Source organism: Lepidochelys kempii, chromosome 9 (genome assembly GCF_965140285.1).
Source record: "Lepidochelys kempii isolate rLepKem1 chromosome 9, rLepKem1.hap1, whole genome shotgun sequence".
Classification (NCBI taxonomy): domain Eukaryota; kingdom Metazoa; phylum Chordata; order Testudines; family Cheloniidae; genus Lepidochelys; species Lepidochelys kempii.
The window spans coordinates 33,420,864-33,435,351 of NC_136388.1; the positions used below are offsets into that span (position 1 = coordinate 33,420,864).

General features: G+C 41.1%; 1 protein-coding gene across 11 annotated transcripts in view; it reads left to right on the plus strand.

Moving 5' to 3' along the window:
* The window catches only part of TRIP12 (thyroid hormone receptor interactor 12), a 150,797-nt gene that overhangs the window by 94,937 nt on the left and 41,372 nt on the right, over positions 1–14,488 (plus strand). For 10 of the 11 annotated variants that reach the window (XM_073359825.1, XM_073359822.2, XM_073359821.2 and 7 more), the window contains 11 exons: positions 4,370–4,487; positions 4,637–4,793; positions 5,704–5,857; positions 6,544–6,772; positions 7,601–7,719; positions 8,910–9,117; positions 10,253–10,353; positions 10,606–10,780; positions 11,353–11,494; positions 12,596–12,787; positions 13,954–14,105. In XM_073359825.1, coding sequence (XP_073215926.1) covers positions 4,370–4,487; positions 4,637–4,793; positions 5,704–5,857; positions 6,544–6,772; positions 7,601–7,719; positions 8,910–9,117; positions 10,253–10,353; positions 10,606–10,780; positions 11,353–11,494; positions 12,596–12,787; positions 13,954–14,105 — 1,747 coding nt within the window. Of the gene's footprint in view, positions 1–4,369; positions 4,488–4,636; positions 4,794–5,703; positions 5,858–6,543; positions 6,773–7,600; positions 7,720–8,909; positions 9,118–10,252; positions 10,354–10,605; positions 10,781–11,352; positions 11,495–12,595; positions 12,788–13,953; positions 14,106–14,488 lie in introns of those variants that run through there. The other variant, XM_073359832.2, reaches the window with a different exon arrangement.

Here is a 14,488-nt window from a genome sequence, read left to right on the forward strand (position 1 = left end):
AGCAATCAATTTTATACAGTCGATTATGTCCACATTAAGTCGGCGGTTTGTCCTCACTACTGTGGCTAGATCGATTTACTGAGCGGTACACTGTGGGTAGCTATCCCACAGTTCCTGCAGTCTACGCCACCTATTGGAATTCTGGATTAAGCTCCCAATGCCTGATGGGGCAAAAACATTGTCGCAGGTGGTTTTGGGTACATCGTCAGTCACCTCTCCCTCCGTGACAGCAACAGCAGACAATCGTTTCGCACCTTTTTTCTGCTGAGACACCATACCACGTCAAGCATACAGCCTACTGAGCTCAGCTCACCGACTCCACCGCTGTTGTGTCCTGGGTGCTGCTGGCAGCAGACGGTGCTGTAGGACTGCTAGCTGTTGTCATACACGGCTTACGCTGCAGCTCTGCTCTGCTGCTATTGTCTCAATAGCAAATTTCTCCATGTTATCTGTCATGGGCTCCCAGGTATGTGTGTTCTTCCTTGGGAAACGTGCGCGGTGCTAACCATCGTCCTCCACCACTTCCGCTGCAACTCTGCTCTCCTACAGACACCATACCACGGCAAGCATGGAGCCCGCTCAGATCACCGCGGTAGTTATGAGCATTGTAAACACCTCATGCATTATCCAGCAGTCTGTGCAGAACCAGAACCTGTAAAAGCAGGCAAAGAGGTGACGGCAGAGCGGTGATGAGAGTGATGAGGACATGGACAGAGACTTCTCTCAAAGTACGGGCCCCAGCAATTTGGACATTCTGGTGGCAATGGGGCAGGCTCATGCCATGGAATACAGATTCTGGGCCTGGAAAACAAGCACAGACTGGTGGAACTACATAGTGTTGCAGGTCTGGGACGATTCCCAGTGGCTGCGAAACATCGGCATGCATAAGGGCACTTTCATGGAACTTTGTGACTTGCTTTCCCCTGCCCTGAAGCACAAGAATACCAAGATGAGAGCAGCCCTCACAGTTCACAAGCGAGTGGCATTAGCCCTCTGGAAGCTTGCAATGCCAAACAGCTACCGGTCAGTCGGGAATCAGTTTGGAGTAGGCAAATCTGCTGTGGGGGCTGCTGTGATCCAAGTAGCCAATGCAATCGTTGACGTTCTGTTATCAAGGGTAGTGACTCTGGGAAATGTGCAGGTCATAGTGGATGGCTTTGCTGCAAAGGGATTCCCTAACTGTGCTGGGGTGATAGACAGAACGCATATCCCTGTCTTGGGACCGGGCCCACCTTGACAGCCAGTAAGTAAACCGCAAGGGGTACTTTTCAGTGGTGCTGCAAGCACTGGTGGATCACAAGGGACGTTTCACCAACATCAACGTGGGATGGCCGGGAAAGGTACACAACGCTCGCATCTTCAGGAACTCAGGTCTGTTTTGAACAGCTGCAGGAAGGGATGTACTTCCCAGACCTGAAAATAACTGTTGGGGATGTTGAAATGCCTATAGTTATCCTTGGGGACCCAGCCTACCACTTAATACCATGGCTCATGAAGCCGTACACAAGCACCCTGGACAGTAGTAAGGCGCGGTTCAACTATAGGCTGAGCAAGTGCAGAATGGTGGTAGAATGTGCCTGTGGACATTTAAAAGCTGTTTGGCGCTGTTTGACTCGGTTAGACCTCAGCGAAACCAGTGTTCCCATTGTTGTTGCTGCTTGCTGTGTGCTCCACAATGTCTATGAGAGTAAGGGGGAGACGTTTATGGCGGGGTGGGAGGTTGAGGCAAATCGCCTGGCTGCTGATTACATGCAGCCAGACACCAGGGTGATTAGAAGAGCACAGCAGGGCGCGCTGCATATCAGAGAATCTTTGAAAACCGGTTTCATGACTGACCAGGCTATGGTGCGACAGTTCTGTTTGTTTCTCCTTGATGAAAACCCGCCCCCTGGGTTCACTCTGCTTCCCTGTAAGCCAACCAACCTCTCTCCTTCGATCACTGCTTTCAGAGGCAATAAAGTCATTATTGTTTCAAAATCATGTATTCTTTATTAATTATCACACAAATAGGGGGAATAACTGCCAAGGTAGCCTGGGAGGGGTGGGGGAGAAGGGAAGCACCGGGTGGGGTGGTGGATGAAGGGAGGAGGGAAGGACAAGGCCACACTGCACTTAAAAACTTCTTGAATGCCAGCCTTCTGTTGCTTGGGCAGTCCTCTGGGGTGGCGTGGTTGGGTGCCCAGAGCCTCCCCCAGCCCTGCGTTCTTGGCCGTCTGGGTGAGCAAAGCTATGGAAATGGGGAGGAGGGCGGGCAGTTACACAGGGGCTGCAGGGGCAGTCTGTGCTCATGCTGCCTTTCCTGCAGCACCACCAGACACCGGAGCATATCAGTTTGATTCCCCCAGTAGAATCAGCATCGCATCCTTCCTCCTCTCATCATGCTCCCGCAACCTCTCATCTTGCTCGTCCCTCCTGTCCTTGCATTCATTTTCTGCTTTCCTGGACTCTGCCATTGTTTGTCTCCATGCATTCTGCTGAGCTCTTTCAGTGCGGGAGGACGGCATGAGCTCAGAACATTTCATCATGAGTGCATTTTTTTTTTCCGCCTTATCTGCAGTAGACTCTGGAACGGAGATGATAGGGGGAGCATTGAAACATTTGTAGCTGCGGGAGGAAAAAAGGGAGAGTAACTTTTAAAGAGACACATTTTAGAGAACAATGAGTAGACTCTTTCACGGTGAATCAAGCTGTTAACATTACCTAGCACATGTGCTGTCGGTAAAAGGTCGCATTTTGCCTCTTGTATTGAGGGCCTGCCAGTTTGGTGTGAGAGATCTCACACGCAGGGCCGGGCAACAGAATTTGGCTTGCAGGCAGCCATGGTAAGCCACAGTCTTTCGACTTCTTCAACCTTCATAACATGTGGGAATGGTTTCAAACAGCAGCATTCTTCTTTCCCATACCAAGCACCCATTGGGTTGGCCATTTAAAAGGAGGGGCTGCGGTTTTTGGGTTAACGTGCAGCACAAACCCAACTAAACCCCCCCAGCCTTCTCCCATTCTCTGGGATGATCACTTCACCCCTCCTCCCACCACGTGACTACTATCAGGGAAGATCCCTGCCAGCCAAACATGAACAGCTCAGTGTGAATGGCCCCCACACACACACCATGTGACTAAATGCGGGGATGATTTCTTTTCAGCCACAGGCAAACAGCCCAGCAGGAATGGCCACCTCTGAATGTCCCCTTTAATGTCCCTGTAGGATTTCCGCACCATCCCCAGACATATTAAGACTTTTCCAGTAGCTGTACTGGCCGCGAATGCATCCCAAGTCTTCAGGGCAAATTAATCATTAAACACGCTTGCTTTTAAATCATATATTATATTTACAAAGGTACACTCACCAGAGGTGCCTTCTCCGGCTTCATGGTCCGGGAGCCCGCCTTGGGAGGGTTGGGAGGGGATTGGCTCCATGGTGATAAACAGTTCCTGGCTGTCAGGGGGAATGATTTTCTGCTTGCCTGTTGTGCGCTCTCCTCCTCCTCCTCCTCTTCCTTGTCCCCAAAATCCTCATCCCTGTTGCGTGAGACTCCCCCTTGCAGGTGTCCACGGACACGGGTGAGGTAGTGGTAGGGGCCTCCCTAGAATTGCATTCAGCTCATCATAGACACGGCCTGGCTGGTGCTCTGACCCGGAGCGGCCATTTGCCTCTTTAGTTTTTTGGTAGGCTTGCCTGAGCTCCTTAATTTTCACACGGAACTACTGCGGGTCCCTGTTGTAGCCTCTGTCCATCATGCCCTTGGAGATTTTTTCCAAATATATTGGCATTTTGTCTTTTGTAACGGAGTTCTGATAGCACGGATTATCTCCCCATACAGTGATCAGATCCAGTACCTCCTGTTTGGTCCGTGCTCCATGCTGGAGCTCTTTTGCAATTCTGGGACTCCATGGTCACCTCTGCTGATGAGTTAGCCATGCTGTCCAAACAGGAAATGAAATTCAAAAGTTACTGGACCTTTTCCTGTGTACCTAGCTAGCGCATCTGAGTTGAAAGCGCTGTCCAGAGCAGTCACAATGGAGCACTCTGGGATAGCTCCTGGAGGCCAATCCCGTCAAATCGTGTCCACACTACCCCAAATTCGACCCAGCGATGTCTATTTCATCACTAATCACCTCATCATGGAGGAGTACAGAAATCGATTTTAAGAGCCCTTTAAGTCAACAAAAATGGCTTTGTTGTGTGGACGGGTGCAGGGTTAAATCGATCTAATGCTGTTAAATTCAACCTAAACTCGTAGTGTAGACTGGGGCTTAGACTGTAAACCCTTTAGGCCAGGAACTGTCTATTCTGTGCAGTGTCTGTCACATTAAGGCACTATCCTCTGACTCCGGGACAATACTGTACTATAAAACAATTGTTTTAAAGATATTGCAGAAACACTTCACTTCCTTCTTTGTGGAGCCTCAAATGGGAGTTGTCAAGAACAAATTGATCTTGTTCCACGAAGTCCTCAAGAACTTTATGAGCTTACTTCTCTTATATGGTAAGTCTTTTACCCAATCTTATTTTTCAAGTTTTATTGACATACTAATTTCATGATTACTGAAATGAAGGCTAATAGCTTTCAAACTATTAATGCTGGTACATAAAAAAAATTAGTATTACCAAAAGTTGATTTGATGTTCTTTTCAGTGAACTGATGCCTTGCCTGCCTAAAGAAGGAATCTTTGCTGTTGATACTATGCTAAAGAAAGGAAATGCACAAAACACAGATGGGGCAATTTGGCAGTGGCGAGATGACAGGGGTCTGTGGCATCCCTACAACAGGATTGATAGCCGGATAATTGAGGTAGTATTTCAAGCATACATTTGAAGTATGTGCTTTGGTGTACGGGTTTGAATGTTGCTTCACTTCTCCATCCTTGTTCTAAAACTCTACATTGGCTAATATAAGTGCCAGCCTTATCACAGCTTCATACTTGAAATGTGAAACTAAATGCTTGATAATGCAGTATTTCTCTATTCCTTCAAAACTGGGTGAATTATAAAACATCTAGTCAGCTACTTGTATAATATGTTCATCAGAACCTTGCACTTTTGCACCCGTGATCTTAAGAGCGGTCTTACCCTGGGAATATCTCTTAACCTTGCTGTCCACAGAGCAGTCAGAGTACTCAAAATTTTCACTTCGGCTGGACCTAAAGGCCTCAACTGAGACCCTTATTTTGTACAGAGAGCTATTTAGTATACCCAACGGTGGTGCAGACAGTGCCTTTTAGGATTTTGAGGTTGAGGCACCCAAGCTCTCAATTTTCATTTGCCTTGGGATATGAATCCTGGGGTTGGATACAAATAAACTTTATCCAGAATGCACAAGGACATGATCAAATCATTGCAGAGTCTCAAAAGTTATCTCATCCCGACTGCTAACTACTGTTTATGGGAGTCATAGTTCCTTTATGGAGCAAGGGCAAGTAGGATGATTAAACCCTCATTTTTATATGGAAAAGTGCCTTCACTTCACTTCAAAGACTGTTTTCTGAAAGTTTTCTAACATGTTTATGTATCTGTCAGACAGAATTTCTAAGCAAGCCATCATTCAGCACACTGTAAAATGGAACATAGCACTCTAAACTTGTTTTAAAATAAAAAAAAAAGTTTCCCATTCCTTGTGGGATATGAGGTTATTTATAACATGGCCCCCTTACTTGTCAGTATTTCTATTTTTAAATTGCTTCATTTTGTGTTTTTGTTCTCAGGCAGCTCATCAGGTTGGGGAGGATGAGATAAGTCTGTCTACCCTGGGACGTGTTTATACTATTGACTTCAATTCTATGCAGCAAATCAATGAAGACACTGGAACAGCACGTGCCATTCAGAGAAAACCTAACCCCTTAGCCAATAGTAATACCAGTAAGTACTGCTTTTGAGTTATCCTGCATCTCTGGCTGTCTCTTATTTATACTATATTGCTCAGTGTGCTATCTGTTTCTCAGCTAATCAGAATTGTCTGTTTTTGAATTTGGAACTCGAAACTTTATTTTGATTACTTGAGTCAAGGCTACATTTAAGCCAGAGGTGAATTATTGACTAAAATGTCTTAAGTAAATCACAATATTAATTCCATGAACTGGAAGTAGTTCCAGAAATTTTTTTATCAGCTGCTGTGGGTAAGTTGGCAAACTTGAGGTTGGAATAGATTATTCTCCCCTGCCACTTTCTGGAGTATATACCATTTTCTTAGTGTGGGTAGTCTTATATGAGGATAGTAAACTTTCTTTAAACCTCTAAATTCTGAAGACTTGCTTTGTTTTACTCCTTTACCTCAAAAATTTATTGAGAAAGATCTGAGAAAGAAATATTGATGTGAACTCCAACAGTATCTTTCAAGAGTAGAATACTATGATGGATACCTTCTTATAAATGTTAGTTCCACCAAAAGTGTAATGTATCTTTAAAAACAACTTTATTCTCTTGTCTTGAATTTAAATAGAGATTAAATTTACCACTTCAGTTTAAAAAAAACAAAGGCAAATGCCAGAGTGAAAGTGAAGTGAACTGCACAGTGCCTCAGGTGTCCAATCTGTGTTCTTCTATAGGTGGACATTCAGAATTAAAGAAGGATGATGCTCGAGCACAGCTAATGAAAGAAGACCCAGAATTGGCTAAATCCTTTATTAAAACATTGTTTGGTGTTCTTTATGAAGTGTACAGCTCTTCCGCTGGACCTGCTGTTAGACACAAGTGCCTTAGAGCAATTCTTAGGATAATATATTTTGCTGACGCTGAACTTCTGAAGGATGTACTGAAAAATCATGCCGTTTCAAGGTGGGTTTCTTTGTACTTGTGAACGAACCTTTTAAAAAAAAAGTTGGAAGAAAAAAAGTGCTTGGGCATTAACCTTATTTCTCAAAAGTGCTGAGATGAGAACAAAGCAGTTCACATTGACCTGTGGGTGTTCAGCACTTCTGAAAATCAAACTCTGCCTAAATGTGCTTTTAGGAGCCCAACTGTAAGCAGTTTATTAAACATTTCAACCAAAGAATCCCTATGGATAGATGCTAGTTACTGATTATTATATAGTCAAATAGTGATGTCAAGCACTTCCTTAGTTTCTAAAACTAAAATATTGAGCCAACTTACCTACAAATTTAGGGACACATTAACTCTAGTATTCTGATGGTGCAAACTGTAAAAGAGGACCCTTATAGCAGAAGATGTATAAACTGTGTTGGTGGTAGCACAAAGCAGCCCCAACGTGGTACCCTAGGAATGTGTTTAGGGACCAGAGCAGCCTAATATGTGAGGGAGGCAATGCACTGAATTAGCAGCTCTTCCTGGAAATTAAACTTCTTCAGGGACCACTTCCTGCCTGTGGTATAAATCTTTTCTAATTCCCACCACTGCCAACATGCATGCATGTATGCACATGCCTGATTAAGCATAGGGATATAGCTGGTTAAGGGAATGTAAGTTATACCACCCTTTCCATCAGCTTTTTTAATATTGCTATGTAACAATAAAAGGTGTGATACAGGGGTTTGCATTTGACTTTTCTACTAACTATATATTTAGAGGCTCTAACTTAATAAATAAGGTTTATTTTCAAAAGCTTTGAGAAATCAAACTTTTTAAAGCAAACGTTTTCTATTTTAGTCATATTGCCTCCATGTTGTCAAGTCAAGACCTTAAGATAGTAGTTGGAGCCCTTCAGATGGCAGAGATCTTAATGCAAAAATTACCTGACATTTTTAGTGTTTACTTCAGAAGAGAAGGTAAATGTACTCTTTTTCATTATTTATTTACTCTTAATCTGAGGTAATAAGCAAAATTCTAATGGATGTTTCTTAGACAGATGAATTGAGAGCTTATGCTATTAAACTGTAAATTAGACCTCTACCATGTGCAGGAAATGGAGGTTACTATAAAAATAATATAAAGGGAAATCATGAAAATTTTTCTTTAGCCATATGACTGGGGAGAAGGTAATCAACCTTTTCTTGGTGTTAAATGCTTGTTTTTCTGAAAGTGCTAAAATTAACTTGAAAAAGACTTATTTGAAGCAAGCAGACTTATTTTTAGACTTTAAGAATACTTGTTGAAATTACATTGACTATGCTTTATTTGGTTATACCAAGTAATCATGTCTTTAAAAAGTCTGGATTTCCTGCCAATCCTGATGGTCTCTGCCATTCCTATTATATTTTGATACTGGTTTTCTTTTTGGATATCATAACTAGTACAGGTTTCAGAGTAACAGCCGTGTTAGTCTGTATTCGCAAAAAGAAAAGGAGTACTTGTGGCACCTTAGAGACTAACCAATTTATTTGAGCATAAGCTTCCGTGAGCTAGAGCTCACTTCATCGGATGCATACTGTGGAAAGTGTAGAAGATCTTATTATATACACACAAAGCATGAAAAAATACCTCCTCCCACCCTGCTGAATTGGAATTCATTTGCAAATTGGATACAATTAACTTAGGCTACCTTGCATAATGACTAAGCCACTCCCAGTCTCTATTCAAGCCTTTTTCTCCTTGTTTTTTCCTACACCCCCCCTCCTCCCCCAGATGTTCTTGTTAAACCCTGGATTTGTGCTGGAAATGGCCCACCTTGATTATCATACACATTGTAAGGAGAGTGGTCACTTTGGATAAGCTATTACCAGCAGGAGAGTGGGGTGGGAGGAGGTATTGTTTCATGCTTTGTGTGTATATAATAAGATCTTCTACACTTTCCACAGTATGCATCCGATGAAGTGAGCTGTATTGGTTAGTCTCTAAGGTGCCACAAGTACTCCTTTTCTTATAACTAGTACAATAACCATATATTTTCTATGAAGTTTAAGGGATACTTTCAAAATACTGTTGAATACAATCATTGGGTGAGGGGGTGCATATCAATATTTGCAAGAGTTGCATGTCTAAAGATTAGCATAAACACTTTGTTTTTAACTTTGGAAAGGGGTGATGCATCAAGTGAAAAATCTAGCAGAATCTGAGGCTTTGCTGACGAGCCCACCAAAAGCATGCACTAATGGATCAGGAACTCTGGGTACCACTACAACAATAAGCACTGGGACAGCCACCTCTGCCAGTAATGCAACTGCAGATTTGGGGTCTCCCAGCTTACAACACAGCCGGGAAGACTCTCTGGATCTGAGTCCACAGGGGTAAGTGTTCAATTTGTGTGTGTGTGTGTGTGTGTGTGTGTTTGAAAAAGGGCGTGATTCTGAGAGTCAGCAATGACCCATAACTCTGAGTGCGATGGTAGTTGTGTTGCTCAGAATCATTAAAGATCAGGCTGAAAGCTATTAATATTTTATGAACCCTTAAGGCAAGAACACTACACTGCTTTGTGATTATAGTCGGTAGTTAAGTAAACATCACACTGTGATCAGCAACACAATCAAAATTTTAAACCTTAGATTTATTTTTGTTCACATAACACATAATTTTTCATGATTAGATAATCAAGATCTCCTATTACCTGTGTATAGACAAAAGTAATATTCACTCAAGTTTCCTGTATTATTTTACCAACACTTCAAAAATCCTGGAAAAAGTGTTCTAGTGATTGACTTTGGCTGCTGCAGAAACAATGCACTTCAATTTAGTACTTCCATTAAGGAAGTAAAATTTCATAATGTTCAAGTTGTTGTTTGTCAATTTTCTTTGTGTATTAAATGTGATTTAGCTACCTAATGATCTTTTTGTAAAGAGATGCAGCACACCCTAGCATTGCATAGTTAAGAGACCAGAAGATGCCGAAATCATGAGGGCTGCAGTCTCATTCTGTGGACAGTGTTGACCAGCTCTAAAGGAATGGTCGGTGCCATGTGTGGTACCTTTTTGAAGGTGGTTAGGAGGGAAAGAAACACAAAAAAGGGAATCCTTGTGAAAACACTTGCTTTTATACTTGGTGAAACTTGTAAATGTCTGATGGCAATAGACTATTTTATTTGTTTCCATTAATTTATTTTATTTAATTTTTAATATTAGAGGTTTAAATACGTTGGCACATTAAAATAGGAAAGGTGACTTAAGTCAGCCTGTTGTCTTAAGTCATAATGCCACCAAATAGACTTGGAAGTGCAATGTTTAAGTTCTTAGTCATTCAGAAACTGGGAATATTGATCCCAAATTAAGTGAATGGTAAGCTGCCATTCTGTGTGTGCCCAAAGATAGCCGTTAAATGTTTCATAGTTACATAATACTGAGATTTGGGTGGCTTTTTTTTTTTAAAAAGCACATCCCTATGAAGTATGAAGTAGATGTAATATGCTGCTTATTTTTAACTTTTGACAGCCGACTAAGTGATGTTTTAAAGAGAAAACGACTGCCAAAACGTGGGCCCAGAAGGCCAAAGTATTCACCTCCAAGAGATGATGACAAAGTAGACAATCAAGGTAAATTAGTTTTAGAATAGACTGCAAAGTAGTCCGTGAAGACTATTAGATAAATGAAAAGACACGCATTGTGCCTACTAATCACTTTTTAAAAACACAGCAATCTCTCAAATATTTAATGTATACTAAATACTTCTGACAGTATACCAGAGGATTCTTGGAAACTTGGGTGTATCAATGTTTTTTTTGTTTTGTTTTTTTAATTTTAATTCTATCCCATTCCTTTTCTCTCACTGTCCCTTCCCCCCCAAGCTAAAAGCCCTACAACTACTCAGTCTCCTAAATCTTCCTTCTTGGCAAGCTTGAATCCTAAAACTTGGGGGAGATTAAGCACACAGTCCAATAGCAACAACATTGAACCAGCACGCACAGCAGGAGTCAGTGGTCTTGCAAGGGCTGCCTCAAAGGACACCATATCCAACAACAGGTAATGTAATACATTCTGTTCTAGGAAGTAAAATTCTGTTCAGTAAGGATTAAATCAAACTACTTTAAAACAGGGTTACTTGATGCCCTGAATTTCAGTAATTAGCCTCTTTGGTCAAACGCTGAGAGCGAGCAATGGAGTCCAGCGTGGGAGAGGAAAAAAATAAGACAGGGGAAGAGAATCTAGGGGGAAAAGTTGAGAGGTAGAGGAGAAGGCGAGGGAAAGGAAGCAGAGTAGAAATTGAAAGAGAATAGGTAGGAAAAAGGAATGCCTGGTGAGTGGAAAATTTAGACCTGGCGGGGAAAGAACTGTGATTATGGAGAAAATGGAAGCCATGGGAGAGCTTTCTAGCACCCCACTGGTTTGGCCTGGAGAGAAGGAGCATTTTATTGTGGTCCGAGATCGCATACATGGGAACTGATGCTCCCCATCTTCCAAGTATTACTTGCTTATCTGAGAACTTGTTCTGCTCGCTTGCGCGCGCGCACTGTGTGTGTGTGTACACACACTTAGTGTGCAAATGTTAAATGTGGCATGCATTGATCAGCTTGTTCTTGTATACTTTTTTGCAGAGAGAAAATTAAGGGTTGGATTAAGGAACAAGCCCATAAATTTGTGGAGCGTTATTTTAACTCTGAGAACATGGATGGAAGCAATCCTGCACTAAATGTATTACAGAGACTTTGCACTGCAACTGAACAACTCAACCTCCAGGTTAGAAATGGAAACTTGATTTGGAAGGGGTTTTGGAGGCAATGAAAATGATTAAGTGGGAAAAGAATAGCTATGCTTATAAGGAAGTACTTATTAGTTTCTCTAGATAGTGTCTCAAACACCATCCTAGTTATGCTATCCAAGAGCCACCACCTTGTAACAAAGGAGTTTTAGTATGCAATTAAAGTTGCAGCAGTACTATTTGAGAAACTTAAATGTATCATACCAGCATGTAAAAACCTTACTTTTGTATAAGTTCTTCAGTGACTTAACTTTCATTTCCAATTCTTATTTTTTCCCCATTAGTGATTTTTCAAATAGCACTTTTTCAGTTATTAAAATTCCTATAATTAAATGGCTGTAAAGCACTATTACATTTCTCTCAGATCAATTTTGTTGAAAATCTCACAGTAGAATCTGTAGCTTGATTAGGACTTCAGAGGGATGAGTGCGAAAGCTTAGCATTTTCTTGATGAGGTAGTAGTACTCATTCATCCTGGCCAAATTTAGGATCCACTCAGAAATTAGATTCTAGTTTTAGAACAAAACAATTCCCTTGCTTTATATGTCTTGTATCTGTCTCCTCGACAGCCCTAAAAGCAAGGCAGCTGTTACAGTTGAGATTCTTGTTGGAAAGTATGGCACAGGCTTCAAGTTAATTTAAAATACACACACACTTAAACTGGAAACCGTGATCTACACAGCCTGGTGCGGGAAAACGTTATGGAATGCAGAACATTAAATATCTTACCTTTTTGTATTTTGCAAAACACACAACAGCACCTTGTATAACTTTTGTATTAGTGGCTCCTTTTCTAAATGGGACAAACTGCAATATTGTTACAAGTAACATCTAAGATTTCTCACTGCAATTATAGAAATTACTTTCCTGTGTTTTCAGTTCACTCACTTAGTACAGAATTGTCAGTGCTTTGCCTGTAGTAAGCTACAGTTCTCAATCATTATTTCCCCTTTTGTATATGTCTTCCATGCAGCAGCAGGAAAATGTAAATAAAATCACTGTTTTGGGCAATACTAATTGTGGGTGTTGTGCTGTGGGTACTAAAGTACAGAACCTTACGCTAATATACTTTCTTTCAGGTGGATGGTGGAGCTGAGTGCCTTGTAGAAATCCGTAGCATAGTCTCTGAGTCTGATGTCTCCTCGTTTGAAATCCAGCATAGTGGGTTTGTTAAACAGCTGTTGCTTTACTTGACATCTAAAAGTGAAAAAGATGCTGTAAGCAGGGATGTCAGATTAAAAAGGTTCCTTCATGTGTTTTTTTCTTCTCCAGTAAGTTCAGTGTATTTTTCATTTTAGTGTTTTTATGTAGTGAGTAATATATATCTTTATGATTGTTTGAGGTCCAGCAACCTCCCTACCTTCAGAGCATGAGAGTGCCTCATTGGCCTTTTACTAATATGACAACTTTAATCATTAATAAATAAAAAGACAAAACATGTGGCCTGCTTAAGTTCAGAGCTACTGTTGTTCCTCTCTGATACAGACTGTACTCACTGGGGAAGTACCATACAACAGGTGATAACATTTTCCAGAATGGTCAGTTGCCTCTTGGGAGACAGAGAGCCACTGGATAAGATGCACATAATGGAGACGGGGGACGTTCAGGCAATAGCAATTGACTTTCTGTTCATTTCTCTTGGGAGTAATGTAAGCGATTGCTTTGGCTCATCAAAGAAAAGCACGATTTGAAAGATGAAAATGTGTAAGAATGATCTGAAACTTCCATTAAATTTAATGCCCATAGCTAAAAGGAGGGGAAGGAGTGTGAATATTTTAAATCTGTAAGGCTGTTACTGGGTTCTAGTAAACTTAGAAGTAAAGATGTGGTTCTGTGTAGCAAATCATTTGGCAGTTTTGGTTATCTTTGTGTTGACTATTAGGTCATCTTAATATTTATAGCAATTTCAAGAGACACGGCATTTAAAATAAAATCTTAATGGTTACATTGTTTCAGAATGCATAAGATCTCTTTAAGACCTAGTATGTGCCAATTTTATTCCAGTCTTCAATATCAAATGAAGGACACTTGGAAGAGTGTGTTTGTAGAAAACTCTGCATATTTTAGCATATGGTAGGTGTTTGTAGTAAGGCAAATCCAAAAAGCTTACCAACCTCTGTTTTTAAGCAGTTGTCCACGTGAACCAGTCTGTGCAATAATTTGTAAAGCCCATTATCTAAACATATTTAAGTTGTGATTTTTTTTTCTTTTTAAAAAATAAGTGACAATGTGCTGCTATTGAAATGCAGTAAAGAGAACCTGGTGGTAACAAATAATTTATGATATACAAGTATTGCTGTCCGTTTTTGCACTTAGCAGCTTTGGAGAACACTGGTGCATTAATAGCTAAAGTAAATTATTTTGCATTGTATGGCATATTAATGCTCACAAAGCTGTTCAATAGAAAATATAACAAATGTGTTACCTTCAACTTCAGCCTCCTGAAGAAGAATCTCTTGGAAGATTAGAGCCAGTAGGAAATGCACCCTTGTTGGCATTAGTCCACAAAATGAACAACTGTCTCAGTCAGATGGAGCAGTTTCCTGTCAAAGTGCATGATTTCCCAAGTGGAAATGGAACAGGGAGCAGGTAAGGATTAATGCTCAGGTAACCCCTTTTTGCTGGAAGTTGCTGGTTTCTAGCACTTGTCTCAGTGCTGGTAAAGTTTCAAGAGGTAATAGAAAACTTTGGCTTCCCTCAAAGAAAAAGGGAGCAATTATGCAGCTGGCGTTTGTCTTCAACTAATAGTTGTAAATATAACCATAGTGAGTGAGCATTGAACCTGGAATCTCAAGAAGACTATTTTAAAATATAAATTATAGGTGGAGGTGCATAAAAGTTACATACAAACTTTTAAACTGAAACTCTTGAAACTTGCTTTGTTTCCTGCATAAAAAACTTGGCATGTTAATGGATTAATTCTCTTAAACCTAAACTGAAGATTGTGTGCCTCAGTTTAGTCAGAGGAAAAT